This window comes from Vulpes lagopus, chromosome 2 (genome assembly GCF_018345385.1).
Source record: "Vulpes lagopus strain Blue_001 chromosome 2, ASM1834538v1, whole genome shotgun sequence".
Taxonomy (NCBI): domain Eukaryota; kingdom Metazoa; phylum Chordata; class Mammalia; order Carnivora; family Canidae; genus Vulpes; species Vulpes lagopus.
Genome location: NC_054825.1, coordinates 54,427,876 through 54,448,593, shown reverse-complemented (window position 1 = coordinate 54,448,593; position 20,718 = coordinate 54,427,876). Strand labels below are relative to the sequence as shown.

The 20,718-nt window shown below is 41.3% G+C and overlaps 1 protein-coding gene across 6 annotated transcripts in view; it reads left to right on the top strand.

Annotated features, from left to right (window-relative positions):
- The window catches only part of TLN2 (talin 2), a 418,441-nt gene that overhangs the window by 288,076 nt on the left and 109,647 nt on the right, over positions 1 to 20,718 (top strand). For all 6 annotated transcript variants that reach the window (XM_041740721.1, XM_041740682.1, XM_041740692.1 and 3 more), the window contains 6 exons: positions 1,711 to 1,839; positions 3,006 to 3,119; positions 5,359 to 5,472; positions 8,333 to 8,467; positions 10,547 to 10,675; positions 12,848 to 12,950. In XM_041740721.1, the coding sequence (XP_041596655.1) occupies positions 1,711 to 1,839; positions 3,006 to 3,119; positions 5,359 to 5,472; positions 8,333 to 8,467; positions 10,547 to 10,675; positions 12,848 to 12,950 (724 nt within the window). The remainder of the gene's footprint in view (positions 1 to 1,710; positions 1,840 to 3,005; positions 3,120 to 5,358; positions 5,473 to 8,332; positions 8,468 to 10,546; positions 10,676 to 12,847; positions 12,951 to 20,718) is intronic.

Genomic DNA, 20,718 nt, shown 5'->3' with positions numbered 1-20,718 from the left:
GTACTGCCTATCTAATGTACAGAAAGAGACGTTGCTAAGGAAGGATCCAGATGCCCACTTCAGAGTCAAGTGCAGGAATGGTTGTTCTGCGCTGCCCAAAATACCAAAGGAGGGTAAATTACGAGTAGTTTAAATACCTGATGACCAAGAAAATAAAATGGTTTTCCTAAGCTCCTGAAATAACACAAAAGTCTCCCAATCTTTTACATACGAAATACAAAACCAGAATTTTTTTAGTTGCTAGAAACACAAAATCAAGAGTACTTAAAGTGGTTACAGTTTGATTTTTTTTTTTTTTTGGAGGAATGAACAGTATTTATTAGGTTACAGTTTGAAAGAATGGAAGATTCCCTTCAAAAGGATTGCCAAAACACTTTTGTCACAGATGTTAAAACCATTCCAGCCAGGATGAATTCCTATAACTTTTATAAATAGTTCAAAGAAATAGGTTCTTGTAAATGGTCAATTTGGCAAGTTGAGCATTTGGGAAATGGAGACATTGGAAAACTGATTTTCGATAATTGGCGTGTGTGTTTCTGCTTCATCTCCGCCTTGCAAGCAAATATTATCACCTTAAAGTGTTCATGAAAAGAAACTCATTCATCTGTTTACATTAAGAACGAGTCTTACAACATCCAGACTCTGAGAGAAAAATCTCGATCTCTGCTTCTATTGCAGGTGGGAGTGGATGACTGGATGTGCTTTTAAGTCTTTGTTAATTATTGTGCCGTAAAATTATATCCTCTTCCTACGTTACTGTTAGCCTTTTCCCTACTTCCATCCATCTAAATAAAATCCATTTGCATTCCTAAGACACTTGCATGCTTCCTTTTTTTTAAAAAAAAGATTTTATTTATTCATGAGGGAGACACAGAGAGAGGCAGAGACACAGGCAGAAGGAGAAGCAGGCTCCACGCAGGGAGCCTGACATCATACTCGATCCCGGGTCTCTAGGATCACGTCCTGGACTGAAGGCGGTCCTAAACCGCTGAGCCACTTGGGCTGCCCGACACTTGCATTCCTAAAACACTTGAACAGCAACATGGTGTGGCCATGGGCTGTGCATGGTGCCTTTCTCTTTCCCTGCCAAAATAAGGGGCATGAGATATCTCTTGTTAGTTCGGTACAATGGAGTACCAGCTCTACTTTGCTCTACTCTCCAACTCAGGTTTTCCAGGAAAACAGTTGCATGGTCTTTCTTAAATAAGACTTCCTTGTAGTATTTTGGATGGAGTTCCCAGTCCACCTGCTCACTGCACCCATGCCCCTGTTTATGCTACATTCTTAGCCCATTCACATTAACCTGCACTGCAAGACAGGAGAATCTTTCTGCAGTGATTGTGTGTCTGTCATGCCAATTAAAATAAAGTTCTCCCTGAGAGATTTGGGCAGGGGTGAGATTTATCTTAACATCCTTTACACCACGGATATCTGATGGCAAGTTAATTTACAAGGTGATGATCTCAGGTGTTTAATTATTACCATTGGATTTCTCCTGTTTACTGGTGCAGTTTTGAAACACCTCCTGGTAGATTTTTATGATGTTGGGAGATGAAACATCTTTATGATGTAAAGATCCGGCTTGAAGCATTTGCACTCTCCCAGATATTGTGTATTACCAGAAAAAAAGTAAAGCTGAAAGCATGAGCTCTGCATCCGTGGCAGGATATTCCTTGAACCTCTCAGAATCTTTCTTTTCTGCTTTCCAAGGGGGCTGCAGCCAATCCAGAGAATGAGGACCAGCAGCAGAGACTGAGGGAAGCTGCAGAAGGTCTTCGAGTAGCAACCAATGCCGCTGCCCAGAATGCCATCAAGAAAAAAATTGTCAACCGCTTGGAGGTGGGTAAAGAGGCTGGTTTTCTCAGATGTCTGTTTTAGATTGCGAGAAATTATTTGAAAGAACAACCAAATTAATAAGGTAATGCCCTTACAGAGGAAGTAAAATCAAGATTAACGATACTGTTGAACGGTTAAGGTACTTCAACAATCTGAAACGTTGCTTTAGGTACATTGTACATCTAGGTCCAGTGGCACATTGACACTTTGAAAAATAACTTCAGCTCATGATTTCAGTAAGCAGAATCTTTCCTGAGTTTAGCATTCTTGAATGGAATTCAATTTTTTCCCCCCTGACATTAAGGGGTGCCCATGTTCAGAAAGGACCTTTAGCTGAAAATGTGTATATTTTGTCAGAGGCATGACTCTTTCAGGACCCCCAGTAGAAAATACAGACTTGGAAATACTGCAGAACGGGAATCAGGCTTTGGTGAAAGGTGCGGGAATAAGAACACATTCTTGTCATTTTTCAGAACCTGTATTTATTCTGGGGCAAAAAAAAAAAAAAAAAAAAAGAGGGAGGAATAGCAATAGGCAATAGGCACAAACTCTAAGAAAATAAAGTTCTGTCACAAAGATATACGAGAGACTCTCACACTAAAATTTGGGAGGTTGGAGGCTGAGAATGTACCTGTCTGATGAATCCCTCCATGTGAGTCTGCGGGATTCTGGAACAAAACTGGCCTCCTTGTTCTTGAAGGATGTGAGAGAACAAACACAATTGAGTACTCCAGTGGGGAAGTCTGGGCCTTTCTGAAGCAAGGCTTCCCACGGGTGGCAAGAGGAGAGCCGTAAGCATACCAGCGTTTGTGCTTCTTGTGGGGGGGAAAAATCCCCTAAATCATTTAGACTTGATACCACTTATCAGTGCCATCATAGTCTTGGAATTAATTGTCTCTTATCTTTTTGAGAGAGACAAATGAACACTTGAGCTCTCAAGCGTGCCTGTCTTTATCACTTGTCCCAGGGATTGTAAACCAGGAGATAACAGGACATGGTTAGATGAGGCTCATCAGTGGCCTTCAAAAGGCAGAGTCTGGGCCCGGAGTGCCCTTTCCTCCTCATGCAACTCTTCTGTGCCAACCCCGCAGTGGGAGGGGCTTGTAGAGATGTGTGTGTGTGAGGGCACACTGAAAGCCTGGCTCACCTCCTGTCCCTCTCCTCTCCAGGTGGCAGCTAAACAGGCTGCAGCCGCAGCCACACAGACCATTGCCGCCTCCCAAAACGCAGCAGTGTCCAACAAGAACCCTGCCGCCCAGCAGCAGCTGGTGCAGAGCTGCAAGGTGAGCCTCTGGCTGCCCGAGAGCCAGGTCTGCTGTAGATGACACTGATAGCATTAGAAGGCCAAGTGCTGGCATAATTCAGTTAAGGCTGATCATCTGGGCCCCTGATGCAGTTTGTTGAGGCTCCAGTGTTCCAGGTGTACACACACACACACGCATGCACGCACACACACATCTAGTTTTTCTTTCATAAGTGGATGGCCTGCGTGTGAAGGGAGAGTATTTTTTTCGCCTCTCCTTTGGATTCTTTACTTTCTGTTCAGGAGACCAAATCAAGGAGGATCAATAACAAGGCCATTTTAGGGCTCTGAAATAGTAATGAAGCATTGAATTTCCAGAGTGCCTTTCTCCCTGTGAAAGGTGGGCCTTTGCCTTCCACATGTGCTCGTGGGAAGGTTGATTCCCTGCTTTGTGCTGATTGCACCCGGAGGGTTTATTTCATCCTGTCTGGCCCAGTGACAGTGTGCGCTGGAGCTTTCTGTTGTTGTGCATTTGTTCTTCTAAGGGCCAGGCTTTGGTAGCGTGTTGAAGCCAACATGCTACAAAGGGCACAGTGAACATCGTTGTTGCTGCTTCCAGGGAGTTCACTGTCCCGGGACACCCCTGAATGGTGCCAGTCACAACAGATAATTGCATAACCGTTGCCCGCGTGTTGGCAGTATGTCTGGAGTCTTCCAAAGATCTTTGCAGTGAGCACTGGGGACTGAGTGGAGAGCTGTATCTGTGCCAAGGTTCTGAGAGTTGACTGCAATCTCTTCTTTTTCACATCTGCTCTGTGATATGGTTCCCATGTGAGTGGTGTTGCTTCTTCTACCTCAGAGATGGCTTTACTTCTGAGGAACACCACCCAGAGCCCTCCAGGTCCTGATTCTGGATTCTCAAGGTCAGCCCCCCACAGCGAGTGTGCTCAGGAAAGTCTCAATGATGCAGTAAGGCTCTGTTCTCAGGACGGTTTGCAGAACGACAGGGTTTTTCTGTGAGCCAGGCCCCTGTAGGGTGTGTGTTATTGGTGCCTCAAGTCTGCTGCCAGCATGGGTCAGAAAACCCTTCTCAGAGAGCACTTGCTACTTGTGTCCAGGATAATACTACAGGGTGAAGTACCCCCCCCCCTTTTTTTAAAGATTTTATTTATTTATTTATTTGACAGCACAAGCAGGTAAAGTGGCAGGCAGAGGGAAAGGCTCCCTGCTGAGCAGGAAGCCCCATGCAAGGCTCAGTCCCAGGGCTCTGGGATCATGACCTGAGCCGAGGCAGGCACTTAACCAACTGAGCCACCCAAGTGCTCCCACCACCTCCCCTCTTTGCAGAGCCTGAAGATACTCAGTGTCTGGGTGTCACTGTCAGGAAATGAGAGCTTTACAATTTATCAGATTACAGTGGAGAGAGGAAAGTGAACCACATTACTGGAGCCAGTCCGGAGGAAAATCTCATGGAAATATTTTTTTAACCCTCGCTGGTATGGGTTCCAAAAAAAAATAGGTCACCATGCTGGGATACTCTTAGGACCTTCATCAGCAGTGGAGGCCACAGCACTGTGACCGTTGAGAACCTGGTCAGTTAGGTGTGGAGTGGCCACAGAGGGGAGAACACAGAGAAGGTAGGAGGCTGGTCTCCTAAGGCATTGTGGGAGACTGACCCTTGAAGTGGCCTCGCCTCAGAAATGCTGCTCCTCCCTCCTCTACCCTGGGCATTGGAATTGTGAGTTTGAGAAATGAGGAGGGCTACTCAGAGAACGAAGACCCATAGAGATAGGAAAGGTGATGGACAGAACACATACCTGCAAAGTGAGAACTCGAAGCACTGACAGATGCTAGCAGTTAAGTATTTTTCTTTTTTCTCCATCATTGGACTGTGTGACTTGAGTTTATCTGGTGGTTAATTGTATAGGTTCTTTAATGGTTTGTGTTGAAGCTCTAAACCATAATCAGCCAGGGTGGTATTAGTTGCAAGTGGGCAAATGCATGTAAGACCTCCTTACAGAGACTTGTACTGTGCTTTAAAATGTGGGGACCTTCAGGAGCAGAGGGTGGAGCATGTGTGGGCAACGGCTACCCAGAAGTACTGTCTTAAGATTCACCAACTGGCTTGAAAGTGGTGGATAAATCTCAAGTTTGGGACAAGCATTGCCCAGGTGGAAGAGCACAGCCCCAAAACATCCATCACTGGGGTCATTTCCACCCTGTTTTGGTAATTCACCATGCTGGCTGTGCTCTGTTTTAATTTTCGTTGCTTCCTGTAGGCGGTGGCTGATCACATCCCCCAGCTGGTCCAGGGAGTGAGAGGGAGCCAAGCCCAAGCAGAAGACCTTAGTGCCCAGCTGGCTCTCATCATCTCCAGCCAGAACTTCCTCCAGGTAACAGAAGCATTCACCTTGGTTGTGCCCAGAGTCCTGCCATGGGGTAGAGGGTGCCCTTTATCCTCAAGGAGAAGAATTCCTGGTTCTATAGCCACAGCAAAGTCTTTGCAGTAAGCAGATCTTTGAAGGCCTTCCCATTATATTTCCATGTTCAGGAGAGGTGAATTTAGGTTGGCAAGCAAAATGCTAATATGCTGGGAAATTGCCCTGGGAGACAGCCCATAATAATTTTTTTTTCTTGGGAGTCTCATCTTTATTTCTCCTATGTGAGGGAAAATGTATAATATGTTGCAAGTTTTGTTGAACAGCCTGGTACTAGGTATTGCTCTACATTTGCCAGTTTCCAGAGAGTCTAATGCTATTATTCACCAACTGGGGAAAAAAGAAGTGGTAAGTATATCTTCTCCAAAGGTGTGATCTTTTTGTGTGGCAGTTGTATAATTAGTAAGTGTTGCCAGTCTTTGTGAGTTAAGGGGTAGATTCATTTTAAGAAAAATAAAATGAGACAATTAAGTGGTGGAAAACTCCCTTTTTACATACTACTTGTATTCAAATCCCTTGGCACTTCCTGCTACTTGTATCTCCTAAACAGTTCATGTGATGGAGTGATACTCCTCCTCATCCTTTTCTAGTTGAATCTATGGTGACAGGACTCACTGATACATCTGTTGGGCTAATTTTCCAAGTGCTGTAGCTCCAGCATGCAGACATAGGACATGAACATTTTAATGTTATTTCCTCACATTATAACTACATGCACACATACATGTATATGTATAGATTTTTCTAAATTGGGATTTGTTGTGTGTAGGCTCTGTTTCTCATGTTAATGTTTTGTATTATGAGCATTTATTATTTTGAATAATCTATCATATGGGTACAGCTGTACTCTGGCTCTTCCCTCACCAGTAGACATACAAGTTGTTTTCGATTATTTACCATCATAAACAACCTGTGATAGGATAAAACTCCTTATGTGTGATCAAATATTCATACGCCTTTTGAATTATTAGGATAAATTTCTAGAAATAGGATTGCGAGTGGCTTATTTTTATCTTTGGGACATTGAGAATTGTGGCTTAGACAGGTGTTTCTCTTTTCATTTAGGTGGTTAGAAGGCCTGGAGCTACTGTGTTGTCCCCATCACTGGCAGACTTCGGGGGTATTATGATAGTCATGCAGACATGTACATGTTCCAGAGTCCACTCTGTCCCTACTCTTACTTATCCTTTTCTTTCATCCTGTTAATTTTGCTTTCACAGACATATCAGATAATTATAAGGCAGAGTTAGAAATAAGTAGAAATGGAATTGGCCAAAAAAACTGGTAGGTTTTAAGCTTCATTCTTCTTGCAAAATTGCTCTTCTGGAAGGCTGAACGAATCTAAATTTACATGCAACAATGCATGGAGCACATTTTCTTTTTTTTTTTTTTTAAATTATTTTTTATTTATGATAGAGAGAGAGAGAGAGAGGCAGAGACATAGGCAGAGGGAGAAGCGGGCTCCATGCACCGGGAGCCCGACGTGGGATTCGATCCCGAGTCTCCAGGACTGCGCCCTGGGCCAAAGGCAGGCGCTAAACCGCTGCACCACCCAGGGATCCCCGGAGCACATTTTCTAATACATCTTTTCCAAGTTAGGGAATCAAGCATTTAAAAAATAGGTTGTTGGCAATTTCTCAGTGAAGTTCTTATTGTTTGATGTTGCATTTCCTTGATTGTCACAATGTTAAATATTTTTCATGTTTCAGTTGTTTTTATGCAGTGAGGTTATCTACTCACATTTCAGGCTGTTTTTTTTTATGAATTCTCATGTATTATTTAAATATTAAAAATATTAACTTGTGTCATTAATGTTTATTTTCTGACACTTAAGTTGTTTCAACTTTACTAAGAGCAGTTTTATAACATCTATATTAAAACTCCTAAAAATGTATATTCTTTGGTCCAGATGTTGTACTTTTAAAGTTTTATATAAAGAAAATAATGAGAATTTTAGCTACAAAGTTGTTTATCATACTATTTAATGCACTGAAAAGGGAATAGCTCAACAAAACAGGATTGAGAAATATTGAGAGGTGCATACAATATTAAGAGGTGTGAATACTACACAGCTATTAAAAATATAGAATATGTGAGATAGGGAGTTTGAAAAATAGAATAAGTAATATGATCTTATTTTTGGAAATAATGCACACAGACATCCATGCATGGTGAGATTATCCTGAGTAGTGAGATGTGATGTGGTAGGTCATTTTGTTTCATTTTGTCTGCCCATGTTTTTTAAAGTAGTCTGTTGGATATATCTGAGACACATTATAGAGCTATTCTAAGAAACACAAGAAATGTATTTAATAAACTTTTTGAAAAAAAATAAACTTTTTGTAATCTGTTATTTATTTTTAAAAGATTTTATTTATTTATTCATGAGAGAGAGAGAGAGAGAGAGGCAGAGACACAGGCAGAGGGAGAAACAGGCTCCAGGCAGGGAGCCCGACTTGGGACTTGATTCCGGGTCTCTAGGATCATGCCCTGGGCCGAAGGCGGCGCCAAACCGCTGAGCCACCTGGGCTGCCCATTTGAAATCTGTTTTAAATGAGAATTTCAAGCCCCTATCCTAATTTTGCCCCTCTCAATGACACACATCTTTTTTTTTTTTCCTTAACATTTCTAGAACATACTGCCCTAGAGTATCTGATCTGGGATAGTGATTTTCAAGGGTAGTCTAGATGGTTTTAATATTCCTTGTTTCAGGGCAAAGTAAGTTCTGGCTGATTTGCAGCATTGCTGTTTGCATCTCTACTCTCTGACTTCTGCTGCTCAGGAGCCATCTCACTTTCCACTCATCTCTTTACAGCCTGGAAGCAAGATGGTGTCCTCTGCTAAAGCAGCAGTGCCCACTGTGAGTGACCAGGCTGCAGCCATGCAGCTGAGCCAATGTGCCAAGAACCTTGCCACCAGCTTGGCGGAGCTGCGTACTGCCTCGCAGAAGGCAAGTGAAACCCTTATCACAGCACTTAGTTCATTGGGAACAGAGCTTTAGAAGCCTTACTACTGGGTATGACCTGGGATGGGTATTACCCAAGACCTGAACACTGCCAGGCTTATTTCTGGGCAGAGTTGTCTGTTCCATTTGCTTGATCAGTAAAAGATTCTCATATATAAGATTAGCTTTTGCCATTTTAAGCCACTATCTCCCAGACTTAGTTTATCACCTTCCAGTTACACACGACTTTTGTTAAACTATTTTAGGTTACGTGCTCCCCTTCAATACCCCAGGACAAGGAATGGTCCGTTTTTCACAGTCTTAGGGGAGACAGTCATCAGTTCCTTGATGCCAGGTAAATTGTAGGCCAAAATAAGTGATTGTATCTTCCAGGTATTATTTTGTGAATTTAATAAATTATTTAGGCAGTAGATTTATTCAGGGGAGGGATCATTTATATTATCTTTCTCACCCTGAAAACTTTTCCCATCCTACATGGAAGCATTCACCTTAACAAGATCCTCAATAGAACAGAATTCAGGATTAATGAGTTTCTGCCTCTAGCACTTATTAATTACCAACGGACCTCATTACTGTACTGTTTGATATGTTATTAGCATGAAGTTCTGGCATGAATTCATTTCTCCTCATTGTAGTGATCCCTTTATTGAAACAAGAGGCCTCATACATGAGCAAGGGAAGAAGGTTAGAAGCTGATTTGAATTCTTAATATGAACAGTGTACTATATCACCAAAGAACAATATCCAGAGCTTTAGGATAATATTCAATTAAAAAAAAAAATCTTGAGCCGTGTTTCTCAACAAGAGGTCCAAGGACCATCTGCACTGGAATCACCTGGGAGCATTCAGAATGCAGGTTCCTGGGTCTCCCCACTGAGCTACTAAGAGTCCCTGGTCATAGAGCCTGAACATCTGCATTTTACAAGCTTTGTCAAATGAGCCCTAGAGACATGCACCCTTCAATTGCTCTGAAGCAATAAGCCTCAAAGTGGGACTCAAGCTAGACTGTCCACTGGGTATAAGAAGATACTGAGAGCTTTTAAATATGTTGTTTTATATGGTAGAAGGGTTAAGAGTAGAGGCTCTGCAATCAAACTACCTGCATTCAAATTCTAGCCTTGCCATTGACTAATTTTTTGTGATCTCAGCAAGTTAATTAACTCTATGCCTCAGTTTCTTCACTGTGTAATATTGGCACATAGCAATGAGTCAGTATTTGCTGCTGCTGTTGTCACTGCCACCTAAAAAAAAGAAGAAATCAAGATTTACCAATATTTGACAATACTGATCAATAATCATACACATATAATTTATTAACATGTATATCAGGGGATGTGATCAAAGCATTTGGAGGCCAATATTTTATTTTTTTAATTTTATTTATTTATTCATGAGAGACACAGAGAGAGAGAGGCAGAGACACAGGCAGAGGGAGAAGCAGGCTCCATGCAGGGAGCCCAATGTGGGACTCGATCCCAGGACTCCAGGATCACACTATGGGCCGAAGGCAGGTTCGAAACCGCTGAGCCACCCAGGGATCCCTGAGGTCAATATTTTAAATGATCAAGAGAATTGCAGTCGTTTTATGAAAACAATTGCTAAGGGAAGAAAATCTTTTGTAAATTTCAGTATTAGGGGAGACAATGGTTTAGGTCTAGAAATTTGTAGAAAATCAGTAAGATTGAGAAAGACTTGTTCCCATAGTCCTGGGTTCGTTCATTCATTCCTTCTTCAACCATTCACCATGTGCTTCTCAAGCTTCTATGTGCCCACACAGTGAAGAAGGATCCTCTTAGTCTGAGCAACAAGTGCATTTTGGATAAAAATAGCTTCAAGGAGACGTTAAGTATATGTACTTATGAGACCTACATAATTGATTATTTAGAGAAGTTAAGACTGGCTGAGGTTGGTTTTGCTCTATCAGAAAATGCTCGCTCCACTTGCTTCCTGTTGCCAGGGTTGGAGAATCACTGGGGACATCCAGAAAGACATTTTGTACATTGCAAAGTACTAGGAACACTTTTCCCAGGCAGACTGTACACATATTCCCAACTCTATTGACAGGCCCACGAAGCCTGTGGTCCTATGGAAATTGATTCTGCCCTGAGCACCGTGCAGACACTCAAGAATGAACTGCAGGATGCCAAGATGGCTGCTGTGGAGAGTCAGCTGAAACCACTTCCCGGGGAAACGGTAAGAGATATTAGAGCCCACTGTAGGGTGGGACTCTGCCTCGTGTTAAGATCATGGTGAGGCATTTTTTAGAAGCTGAAGTTGATATGCCTGAATCTCACACATTTTGAAGGCAAAGCTCTAGAATAGCCCCATTTTTAAGAACTGTGTTGAGATAAAGATGCCCTGGAAGCGGCCCCTAGTAATGGTTCTGTGTCTTGCTTTCCTGAAGCTTGGCTGAGTGAACAAGTGTCTGTCACTCTTTTTCATAAACAAGACACATCCTAGTGTTTGAGGCCAGTTCTGATCCCACAGCCATTTTCTGAAAAGAATGTCTGGTGTGGCTGGAGGAGCTAGTTTTAAAAGTAGGAGTTCTAGCGTCTAGCTCTAGCTTGTATCCTCAACTAGCTGTAGACAAGTCTTGGATCTCCTCTGTGTTTCAGATATTTTATCTGTTAAATAGATAGCAATGAGGTTATAAAGGTAGACATAGGTAATATTTTCAATAGTCATGTTTCGAAAAAACATTTAGTGCAAGACAACTAGGAAGGACAAAAGGAAGGTACTTTAATACAGTACAACCACCATAGCCAGTGGAATGGTGGTAACAAGCTCGCTCTAATCTGATCATGTTATAGTGCCTCTTGATGCCTATGCCAGGGTTTTCTTGGCTAAAATTTTATCAATTCTTCTCTTTCGTGTGTACCACCTTTTCCACATTATTGAACATTGCCAATAAATACCACCACTTGGTAAGTATCTCATAAGCGCTGTCAAGGCACATCAGTGTAATTTATCCTGATGGTACCTTGATGAGCGAGTTTTGTTAATCCCATTTTACAGCTGAGAATACAGAGGTGAAGAGGTAGTATCTGTCAGCTGATAGGAGAGCCAGGGTTTAAAGCCAAACCAACAGGACTTCACAACCCATGCTCTTGATCCTTCACATTGAGAGCTTCTACTCTTGACTACTGCTGCCTTTTGGATGAACTGCAAACTTGTAGGATATAAAGAGACTTATGGAGCACCTAATTTACCATGGAACAAGTGTTCATAGGAAGCCCTCAGAAAATATTTGTGAAATCAAGCTACTGCTAATTGTAAAGATGAAACTCAGGCTCCGAGAAGCCAAGTCACCTAAGGTCACCCAGTAACGATAAAGTCAGGACTGGCTGCAGGGCCAGCAGCTTTGTAATGCCGTCCACGTGTCCCTTCGCAAACTCCTGTACTCCAGGGACCCCAAGACAGGTTGACAGGACACGAATTCCGCCTTCACAGAAACCTGGTGCATTAGAATACAAGAAAGCCCGTGTAATTTCTAAGGAAATTGTTTGCCCCAAAAGAATGTATGTGCTGTGTTAGAACAGATTGTTGGCTTGAACATGCTGTTGGCTACAGGTTCTTTCTTATTGGAAGGCACTGCCTATCTTGGGAAGCATGTTGTAGAGTTAAAAAATGAACACATTCTCTGATGCCTTTCTGCCTCTCACGGTATGCCTGGAGGTTCTGTTCCAAAATGTTGCCCTCATCTAGTAATCAAATAATTATCCTTACCCCGGGCTTTCAGTAACTTTGTTCTCTGAATTATTTATTCAGTTTACAAAGCAAGATGACGTGCTGTTCATGGGAAGCAAGCACTTTGCCCATTTTCATAATCTCATTTACCACGGCAAACCTCTCTTTCTATTGCATTTCCTTCTGGTTAGAACTCCTCGAAGTATAAAGATCGAAATGAACAATGTTAATGGTCCCACATGCCAGGAAGGCGGTACCGCTGGATGTCTGCCCACTTCCTGCCAAGGCATAATTAATTCTCACTAAGGATTTGTTGCAGACTTTCTAAATTAGCTTCTAAAGACATGATGCTAATAGCTACCATTTGCTGAGTACTGTCATTGATTCTCAGAACTTTCTGAGCTGAAGTATTAGGATCTCCTCAGGAAACTGAGGCATGGGAGAGGTTCAGTAACCTGCCCAGTCTCTGACAGCTAGCATTTGGGAGCAAGAAGCATTTGGGGCATGAACCCAGTTTTGTTTATTCTGAAGGATGGGCTCTTTCCCCTCTGTCACACTGTTTACTCTTAGGTGGGAAAGAACTAAGAGCCACAGTCTGACGTGCATTGTTTGTGTGCTAAGACTTCAGTGTATGTTGCCATTCTTCTAAACTGTCTTCCCCCTTGAAAACTCTTCTAGCTGGAAAAATGCGCTCAAGACCTAGGAAGTACATCCAAGGCAGTGGGCTCCTCCATGGCACAGCTCCTGACCTGTGCTGCCCAAGGCAATGAGCACTACACAGGTGAGACTCACACCTTTTGTGCTGCCCTGTGGCCAGATATAGACTGCTGGGGTGGGTGTTGGGGGTCAGTAGCTGGAGTTCATTGGTTTGAACATGAACCTGACTTTGTCTTTCAACAGCAATTTACAGATTTTTTCAAGCACTTTCCATGTGCTTCATTATTGGGCTTGATACTAAGCATACAAAAAGGAATAAAATATGAATGCCCCAAATTATTTGTGGGTCACCCCTTCTAGACTCTAAGAGACTATAATTATAGACTTCTAGGACTATCTCTGTATAACTCTTGAAATCTCACTAAATTAAAGGATTTTTTTTTTTTAAAAAAAAGGTCAAAAAGAAAAAGATGGCAACAAATAAGACGCCAGTGAAATTTGTGAAGATGGGAAGAAACATGAGTGGTAGCTGATAAAGCCAGTGAACAAAAACTAAAGATCTCCAGGGATAAGACAGCCACAAGAGACAGTCTAGTATGTGCTGCAAAACCCTGAGGGATTTGAGTATTGGAGACATGAGCTATCCGTATGGACAGGAAACACCCCTAAACATGAGGCTATAAAAGATACAGATCATATAATTATCAACTCTAGGAAAAACACCAGGTTATATAGGGAAATGTCTTCCTAGTAGGAAATAGGTATAATAGGAAGACTCTAGCTACCTAAAATGGAATCATTGAGAAGTTTCATTACAGGCCCATTACTCGGAAATAGGAAATGTGTCAGAAGAAAGCTCAGAGTTGAGTGGCTCTAGGCGGGGAATGGGATGGGAAGGAGTGGTTCTAGATTGTTGCTTTTGTTATACAGTAGTACTGCTTGACTTCATAAAATATATGTTGTTACTGAAGTAAGCATCTAGAAGAGAGCTGTTAAAGTCCTAAATGTATACCTTCATGAGTTATCATACTTTGAATGCACGCAAAAAAAAAAAAAAAAACACCACCAAGATCAAGCAGTGGAACATTTTCAGCACCCAGATATGCTCTGTGCTCCCTGCCAATCATTATATTTCCTCCTGTCCCCCAGAGGTAAACACCCATGACTTGTAACAGCACAAGTTGACTTGCCTATTTTTAACTATGAATGGAATTGTGTAAGGAGTGTCTGTGTGTTTTCACTGCTTTCTCTGGCATTCTGATGTGCGATGCATGTGATGTAGGAAAGTAGGAAACAATTCTTTCCTTTGTGTTGCTTACTGTAATATTTCATTATGTATATATACCTGTTGGCGACTCTTTATACTATCGATGGATAAAGCTATGAGTTGTTCTAGTACATGCTATTTAGTGAACATAGATAAGCATTTTCTAAATAGATACCTAGAATGGAATTGTTGGGTCCCAGACTATGCTAATGTCCACCCATGTCCTGCCAGCCATGTGTGAACATTACAGGTTTTTTTTTAAGAATTTTATTTTTATTTATCCATGAGAGACACACAGAGAGAAAAAGAGAGAGGCAGAGACACAGGCAGAGGGAGAAGCAGGCTCCATGCAGGGAGCCCGACGTGGGACTCGATCCCTGGTCTCCAGGATCACACCCTGGGCTGAAGGAGGCACTAAACCCCTGAGCCACCTGGGACTGCCCAACATTACAATTATTCACATTCTTGTCTTCACTTTTTGTTGTCAGCCAGTGTTGTTAGCCGTTCTGCTGAGTGTGTAGTAGTATCATATTTTGGCTCTAATTTGTATTGTCCTGATGAGCAATGCAATTGAGGAGTTTTTCACATATTAATTGGCCATTTGGACATTTTGTGAAGTGTCTGTTCCTGCCTTTTGCTTTTTTTTTTTTTCTTTTAAAAAACAACCACCTTGAGTTACCTTTGTCTTAGTTATAGGAATTCTTCACTTATGTGTATTTTTTTTATCTTGGGGCTTACCTTTCACTCTCAAAGCTTTTTCTTGATGAACAGATTTTTTAGAATTTTAATATAGTTCAATTTATAATGCTTTTCCTTTGTGGTTACTAACTTTGTCTTTTTTTAAAAAAAAAATTGCCTCTCCAAAATCATTAAGGTAATCTCTTCTATTACAGTCTAGAAGCTTTGTTGTTTTACTTCTTATACTTAGAACTGCAGTTCATCTGCAGTTGGGTTTTGTATATGAGCAAAGAGGGTCCTTACTGATTTTTCCCTTGGATATCTGTTTGACCCAGTGCCACTCACTGAAGAAATCTTCACTTTCCCAGTGGTCTTCAATGCCACTTTGTTGCTAAGTGAAATCTACATGAAAATTGGTTTTTAATCTTTTGCTGCTTTTCCAGTAACTTAATTGCTTGTCCCTCCCTTAGTAGCACATTTTCCTAATTACTGCAATTTTTCACTATTAATATCTGGCTATGTAAGTCCTCTGACTTTGTTATTTCTCAAGTAGTGCTAACTATTCTTAGCCCTTTGTGTTTCCACATAAATTCTACAATCAGCCTGTTAGTTTCTATTCTCCTTTTTTTTTTTTTTTTAACTGGATTTACACTGAATCAATTTGGGAGTAAGTGGCATTTTCACATTCTTGAGGTTTCTTATCTGCAAATATGGCATGTCCCTCCACGTACTTAGATTTTTCTTATAATATTTTATAGTTTTATGCATATAGTTTGCACATTTGTTTTCATTGTAATGCACATGATATATCTCATTTTATCATTTTCAGTTTTTCTATATGCTTTTATTTAACTTGTATCTTGTGGGCATCATGTAGTTCTTTTGCAGAGGGAGAGGTTGTTGATACAACAATCTCTTTAAAAATTTTTTTTTAAAGATCTTATTTATCTGAAAGAGAGAGAGGGGGCATATGCAGGAGTGGGGGGTGCGGGTGGCAGAGGAAGAGGGAGAAGCAGACTTCCCGCTGAGGAGGGAGCCCAACATGGGGCTCAGTCCCAGGATCCAGGATCATGACTGCAGCTGAAGGCAGATGCTTAACTGACTGAGCCACTGAGGCTCTTCAGTCTCTTTTCAATTGGAATATTTGTTCCATTTACCTGTAATGTAATTACTGATGCATTGGAGTTTGAATCTATCCTTTTACCCTTTGTTTTCTGAATGACTTATCTATCCTGGGCTCCTATCTTGCCTTTCTTCAGATCCATAGGTATCTGTTAGGTTCTGTTTCTCTCTCCTTGATTAGCTTGTTAGTTTTATATTCATTGACTCTTCTATGATTTTTAAAAGTCTAATATAAGTTAGTATGTGTATACTTCCTGGACAGTGTAAGAGTCTTGGGACACTTGAACTCCCTTTACCTTTCTTCCAGCTCATTCTGTGTTGTCATTGTGTACTATAATTATACAGATGTTTTAATCGTCTCCATACAGTCTCCATATTGTTTCATACAGTCAGTATCCCTTTAGATTTGCCTCCACATTTACCGTTTTCAGTGTTCTTTAATTAAGCTTACTCTCTTACCATGTGCCCCCAGCAAGGATTATTTCCTTTCTGCCTGAAGAAGTCCCCTCACTTCCTTCATTGTGACTTTAACAGTAACAAAGTCTGTCCATTTTTGTTTGTCTAAAACTGCCTTTGTTTAGCCTTTATCTTTGGTAGAGAATTTCACTTATAAAATTTAAGGTGGTAGTTCTTTCCTGCCAGAACTTTGATGATGTTATTCCATCGTCTTCTGGCTTCCTTTATTTCTGTTGTGAAGTCAGGTGTCAGTCTCCTTTTGTGATGGTAATATGGTTTTATTTTTCCCCTCTACTAGCTTTTTAAATTTTTCAGTCTGTTTTAAAGCACTGTGCATTTAGAAGTTTTATAGGGTGTTTATCCTGCTTTGGTTTGTAGTACTGCTTGAAAATGGGATTTGTTGTCTTAGGTCAGTTTTAGAAAACTCTCATGCTCTGTATTATCAAATAGTGTTTCCACCCCAGTTTTTTTCTCTTCTCCCTAGATTCCAGTTACCATATATGTTGGGCATTTCCACTGTTTTATGTGTCTCTTAATCTTTCTTGTACTTGCTGTGATTTTTTCTTCTCCATGCTTTATCTTCCATATTCTCATTTGATCAGTCTGAAGCTCACTGTTCCTCTCTTTGGCCTCTTTAGCCAGGTCTATTCTGCTTTTAACCTCTTCTTTTTTTTTTTTTTTTAAGATTTCATTTATTTATTCATGAGAGACCCAGAGAGAGAGAGGCAAAGACATAGGCAGAGGGAGAAGCAGGCTCCCCACAGGGGAATGCAATGCAGGACTCCATCCCAGGACCCCAAGACCCCAGGATTATGACCTGAGCTGAAGGCAGATGCTCAACCACTGAACCACCCAGGTGCCCCTTTTCAGAGGTTCTAATTTAAAATGTCCTATTTTTCAGTTTGAGAATAGCCATTTGATAGTTTTCTTAAATCCTCCTTTTTTTCTGCTGAAATTTTCTATCTTGCCATCTAATTTCTTCAACATAGTTACCATGAGTTATTGAAAGTACTGGTTCAGTAATTCTGATATCGGGATCACCTGTGGGCCGGAATTCCTGGTTTGTCATTTCTCTCCTCTTAGTTTTCAGCTGCTGGTCTTCCTCCTGGTGTTTCTGATATTTTTTAATTTAATGCTAGACGGTGGTATTTTAAACTAAAGAGATAGTTTGAAGCTCTGGATTGTGTTTCTTTCCCTGTGGAGGATTATTCTTTGTTTCTGGCCTGTAGTGAACACCTAGGCAGATCAACATAATATGAGCAGGGACTGTGCTGGTTGGAAATTGTGCTATTTCCATTTGGTTTTACAGGGCATAGCCCTTTGTGTATCCCATAAGAACATCTGTGATGATTACCAGGGCTGTTCTCTTCCATGGGCTTAGAAGGGTGGCTTTTAATCCTCCTATCCCCATGAGACTGCAGGAAGTTTTGCTCAGCTTCTGGGCAACAGTGTACAAATGAAGGAATGCTTTTAGGGGAAAGGCAACCCTGTATCTGCTCCCCAGTCCTCTGCTTTCTTCTTCTTCTTCTTCTTTTTTTTTTTTTTAAATCTTATCCCTCTGTGTATATTTATTACTTTCAGAATAGGGACAATAGGAGCACAAAAAGAGTTCTTTAGAGTATAATACCTGCAGTAATAAGAATTTTATCCTAATAGGAGAGTAAGGGAAAGTGTAAAGAGTAAACTGGCCATCTGATCAGGGTTTTAAGAACTGCTTAGTGTTCTTTTAGCATTCAAGGAGAAGGAAAAGTATTTATAAATTCCTACAAAACAGAGAGCCTCAGACGACCTTCTGGGTAGCAACCATCTCTCTGACTCTAGAAATATCTCTTTCCCAGTTTCCTTGCTCTTCTCCAAGGTTCTATATGTTTTCACTTCTTTCAAAGATTTCTAATGCTGCTTAGATTTCTTCTAAGAAATTAGGGATACACAGAGGGATAAGATTTAAGAAATGAGAGGTATGAGTTTCAAAAATTTCTACACATTTATGGAATCTTGCCAGATTTGGTGTAGCTGATGAAATGACTCTTTAGCAGAAGGAAGGCTGCTTTACAGGTTGCATCATCTCATACTGATAACATCCAGGATGACAGACTGTCTAGTCTGTGTGTGAAAAGCAGCCTAGAAATAGTCCCATTTAGTTTTGGCAGGTACTGAATGGGTGGTTGGGAAAGTGGGAACAGTGGTTAAGTTCCAAAGGTAAAAGAAGGCTGACAAAGTGATCTGAAGAGGACTCATGTAAAAGGCAAGACATTAAGCCTGGAAAGGGCAGCTAGATCAGATAAACCAACTTAAATCATTGAAAACTTAATCTACGAGCATGTGAAAACATAGAAGAGTTTTCATCCATGGACATGGTTTTGATTGTCTTTTAAATAGGTTGTCCTTCCTCTTGTATGCAGATAAATTGGAGGGAAACAAAGTTGAAGGCAGTGAGACCAGTGTGAAGGCTGCTGCCTTCATCCATGTGAGAGATGAGCATGACCTGTAGCAGGAATGAAGGGATGGATTAAAGAGAGACCTAAAAGCTGTTAGAGACTGGTCAGGAACTGGCCAGAATGGGAGTAGGGAAAGCAACGTGGACAGCTCTAAGTGTTTGGCCTGGGCCAAATGAAGATGTGTGTTTATTACCATGATGGAAACATCAGGCCATGGGCAGGTGTGGCATGGGCTAGAGTCTAGGGATGCTAGGTTCACCTGTAAATGCATTCAGTTTGAAGCATCTGTAGGATCTCCCAAGTCCAGGTGCCCATTAGGCAGCTAGGAATTTGCCTCTGGAACTCAATAGAGAAAGCTGGGCTGGAGACAACGATTTTTAATGTTAATACAATGATAATAATTGAAACTGTGGAAGAGTAGATAAGTTTGCCTGGGGGAATAATAGAGTAAGAAGAAGGTTGTCAGATGTAACCCTGCAGAACCCAAATACTTAAGAAGAAGAAATCTAAGCAGCATTAGAAATCTTTGAAAGAAGTGAAAACATATAGAACCTTGGAGAAGAGCAAGGAAACTGGGAAAGAGATATTTCTAGAGTCAGAGAGATCGTTGCTACCCAGAAGGTCCTCTGAGAGACTTAGGAAGAAGCATCCATTGGTTTTGAGGAAAACAGAGTCACTCTTCTTGTTGAAGGCAAGTGCAGCAAGTTGGCGAATGGATTGGAAGCAAGGAGAGAGCACACATGTGGACATCTTCTCCCCAGGGCCTCAGCTCTCCTTGCATCCTCAAGGGAGGTATGCAGGATATTCAGGAGTTACATGTGAGCTGCCGACTGGCTGGATTCTAACATAGATGTGTTTTTGTTTGGCCAGGGCAGTATTCAAACTACATTTCTGCTTGGCTGAATACAGTTGTGCATAGACCCCTTTTCAGATTCTGTGTAACAGATTAAAAACCTATGTCATACCAGGTTTTTACCTAAGTTTGCCAGGTGGTCTAGTGCTGTCTGTACACAACCTACATGAATGCTAATCAACAATAAGCACCATTACAGAGCATTTCACTACATCACATATCACTGATCTATCTTCCTAAGGCTCTGTTCCTAAACATAATTTAAGGTCCAGATAGCAAGAAGACTGTGAAAGTAATCTGTGTCTTCAAAGAATTGTGGTTATTCACTGGTTATTGCCACAGTGATCTGCTTTTGTATTTCCCACTGGCATTTCTGGCTTTGTAATGTACCATGGACTCTAGGAACATTTTCATTTGGTGTTTGCCTGGAGACCTGACCCATATGAGTATCATCACTACCATTGAGAAGTTGCTCTGAACTGAGCTGTGTGTACAGCCATAGATGTTCATTGGGCTCCCCGGCCTCTTGTCATCTTGTTTCATTCTTTGATGGTGTAGCTTCCTCTTTTTGGAAACCTGATCCCTCCAAAGAGGATCCTTGAGGTGCCTTGAGATTTCCTAGTGAGTCCTCAGTGGAAAACACATGGGATAAATCAGCCTAAGCTTTGGCATTCAGTTCCTCTGGTTTCTGCGTTTTAAAAAATTGTCTGGCTCTATAAAAGGTTTTTCACTAAATGATTTTTGCATAAACATGAATTTTCTAATTGTGTATGATAAATGTTTTATTCTTTCAAAGTCATATACAGCTCAAATAGAAATGGCCTCAGGAGACTGTATAATAAATGGAAAGGCAAGAGATGTCTAGAAATCACACCCAGAATTTTCAACAGAGCAGTGATCTCAGCCTCTCCTAAAGCCTGTGGGAACCGGAGGCCCCGAGGGAAAAGGCAGCAGTCTAGGCCACACAGCTAATCAGCAGCAGAGCCAGAGCTAGATGAGGTCTTAACCACATCTGGTGCCTTTCTGAGCAAGGGCATCTTTCAACTCTGTGCCAGAAGCTCAGACATAAAAAGGAATT